Source organism: Propithecus coquereli, unplaced genomic scaffold, assembly GCF_000956105.1.
Source record: "Propithecus coquereli isolate 6110/MARCELLA unplaced genomic scaffold, Pcoq_1.0 Scaffold18, whole genome shotgun sequence".
Lineage (NCBI taxonomy): Eukaryota > Metazoa > Chordata > Mammalia > Primates > Indriidae > Propithecus > Propithecus coquereli.
Genome location: NW_012142745.1, coordinates 6,618,920 through 6,620,974, shown reverse-complemented (window position 1 = coordinate 6,620,974; position 2,055 = coordinate 6,618,920). Strand labels below are relative to the sequence as shown.

Below are 2,055 nucleotides of genomic sequence, written 5' to 3'. Positions count from 1 at the left end.
TGTCATTTGGTTTTGAAAATCCAATTCTCTCTCAATATCTTTTTGAAAGGATGTTCTTCGTTTGTGTTCCTATCATGCATGAAGTTTCCAGAATCTCTATTTAGATATAATTGCAGTAGACCTAAATTATATATTTGTCCAAAGACCAAACAGAGTGTTCCCAATGTAAAACAATTAACATATCATTTAATTATGCTCCTGTTCACTTTGATGTACAAAGGATTCGGTCAAATACTATCCTTGTTTGAAATGGTAGTATTTTAAATTATTGACTCAAGTTACCACAAGATATTATTCTAAAATATCTGAGTAAATGGGATATATTTTATTTTGTGAGCTGTTGTTAGTGAATACGATGATGAAAATCCAACTTAGTCTTAAAACATGGTTACTTAGCACACATGAGAGTGAGCACAGAGCAGTTATGAACATGCTCACTGTTCCCACTGGTGTGGTTGTTCTCGAAAGGCGTGTTGCAGTCGACTTAGACTGTGCCTGGGCTCCCTTCATCTCTGTCCGAATCCAAACATTACTCAGAAGAGAGGCCTGATTGCAAGGGCGGGGAAGAAAGCGGAATTCAATAACGTACTCTGAGAACAAGTGGCATGCAGAGTTCCAGCTCTAGTTTTAGATGACACACACTCTTGTCTTCCTTAGCTCTGGATCATAGGAGCTGACTGTAGTCATCTGTTTTAAGATTTGAGAGTAGTTTTTGAGAGAGCTCTGCCCATGTGGTGTGGCAGGGTTTTTCTCAGAATAAATGTGTCGTGATACACACTAAAAGAAACTAAAAACAAGATGCTGTCAGATCTTATCCCACAGAAGCTCAGTGTAGGCTACAAAAGGGATTATTTCCTGAGGAGGGCTTGACCAGTCTCCAAATATAGGGACCCTAACTACACGTCCCCATTTAGAGGGGGCAAAATCCTTTAAACTTAACAATTACGTGGTGGTCACACAAAAGTACTGTAACTACTGTTTTTTAGGGTTAAGATTCAAGTGCGGAGAGGGTGTTTTTATTACCTTTCTTGGTGTGTAAATAATAGTCATGCAGTTTGCCTCTCTTTCAGACCTTATGCCAGTACAAATTTGATTTTCTTCAAGAAGTATGTCAACACGAACACTTTATTCCTTTGTGTCTCCCCATAAGATCAGCAAACATCCCAGGTAATCATTCCCAGAATTTTCTTCTGTTTTTATAAAGTGAACACATTTATTTGCTCGGGATTTTTTTGCCATTTGTTTGTTATTGTTTCCCTATTTCCTCAGTCTTGGTTTCGTCTGAAGCGATCGCATGGGTATCAGGCCCAGGTAATCAGATTAAAATGCAAAAGAAGTTGTTGGCATGTGGTGATGAACACAGCTCCATATTTCTCAATTTTTATTTGTTTCCCTTTTCATTGAAGAGAAGGTCAAAGAAGTATAAACCTAGTGGTTGTACATCAAAGAATTTTAACCTAGAGGCATACTGTGTTTCGCCTCACTGGCTCCAAAAGACAGCTTTCCTTTGATTTTGAGACATCAAATTACAGGGAGGAAAAGTTATACTTTGTGAATATAAAGTCATTTAAAATTATTAATATCAATTAATGTGTGTAATTATGCTAAAATATAATTCCTCAAAATGAGTTGAACAAAGAAAACTGTTACCTTGGAAGGCAGAGAGGAAGGGAGGCAGGGAGGGAAATGCAGCGTGGTAAACAGTTGACACTTCTGGGCCCGGAGAGAGGAGGAGGTTGGGTGTGCGGGGAAGAATGGGGCTTCACAGTCTGTTTGCTGTACTTGCTAATAGTCTACAGGGAATATTTGCATTTATTACTTTTGTAAATTAAAAAATGTGTATATATCAGGAAGATTACAATAGAGAATGAGCATTACCCATCTGGATGTCAGAAACTAATCAAAAACATCAAGATGCAAAGAAAATACTAAAATGACTTAAAAATTTGAAATACTTCTAAGCAGAGAGTAAACTATTCACAAGGCACAGTTTTCATATTCATGAAAGCAGAAACTAAGATGGTAAAGTGCCTCTTTATACCTATTATAGCTTGT

The 2,055-nt window shown here is 37.4% G+C and overlaps 1 protein-coding gene across 1 annotated transcript in view; it reads left to right on the top strand.

Annotated features, from left to right (window-relative positions):
- Positions 1–2,055, top strand: part of DOCK10 (dedicator of cytokinesis 10) — a 347,252-nt gene that overhangs the window by 259,100 nt on the left and 86,097 nt on the right. Inside the window, 2 exon segments of the mRNA XM_012642470.1 lie at positions 1,071–1,167; positions 1,270–1,298. Coding sequence (XP_012497924.1) covers positions 1,071–1,167; positions 1,270–1,298 — 126 coding nt within the window.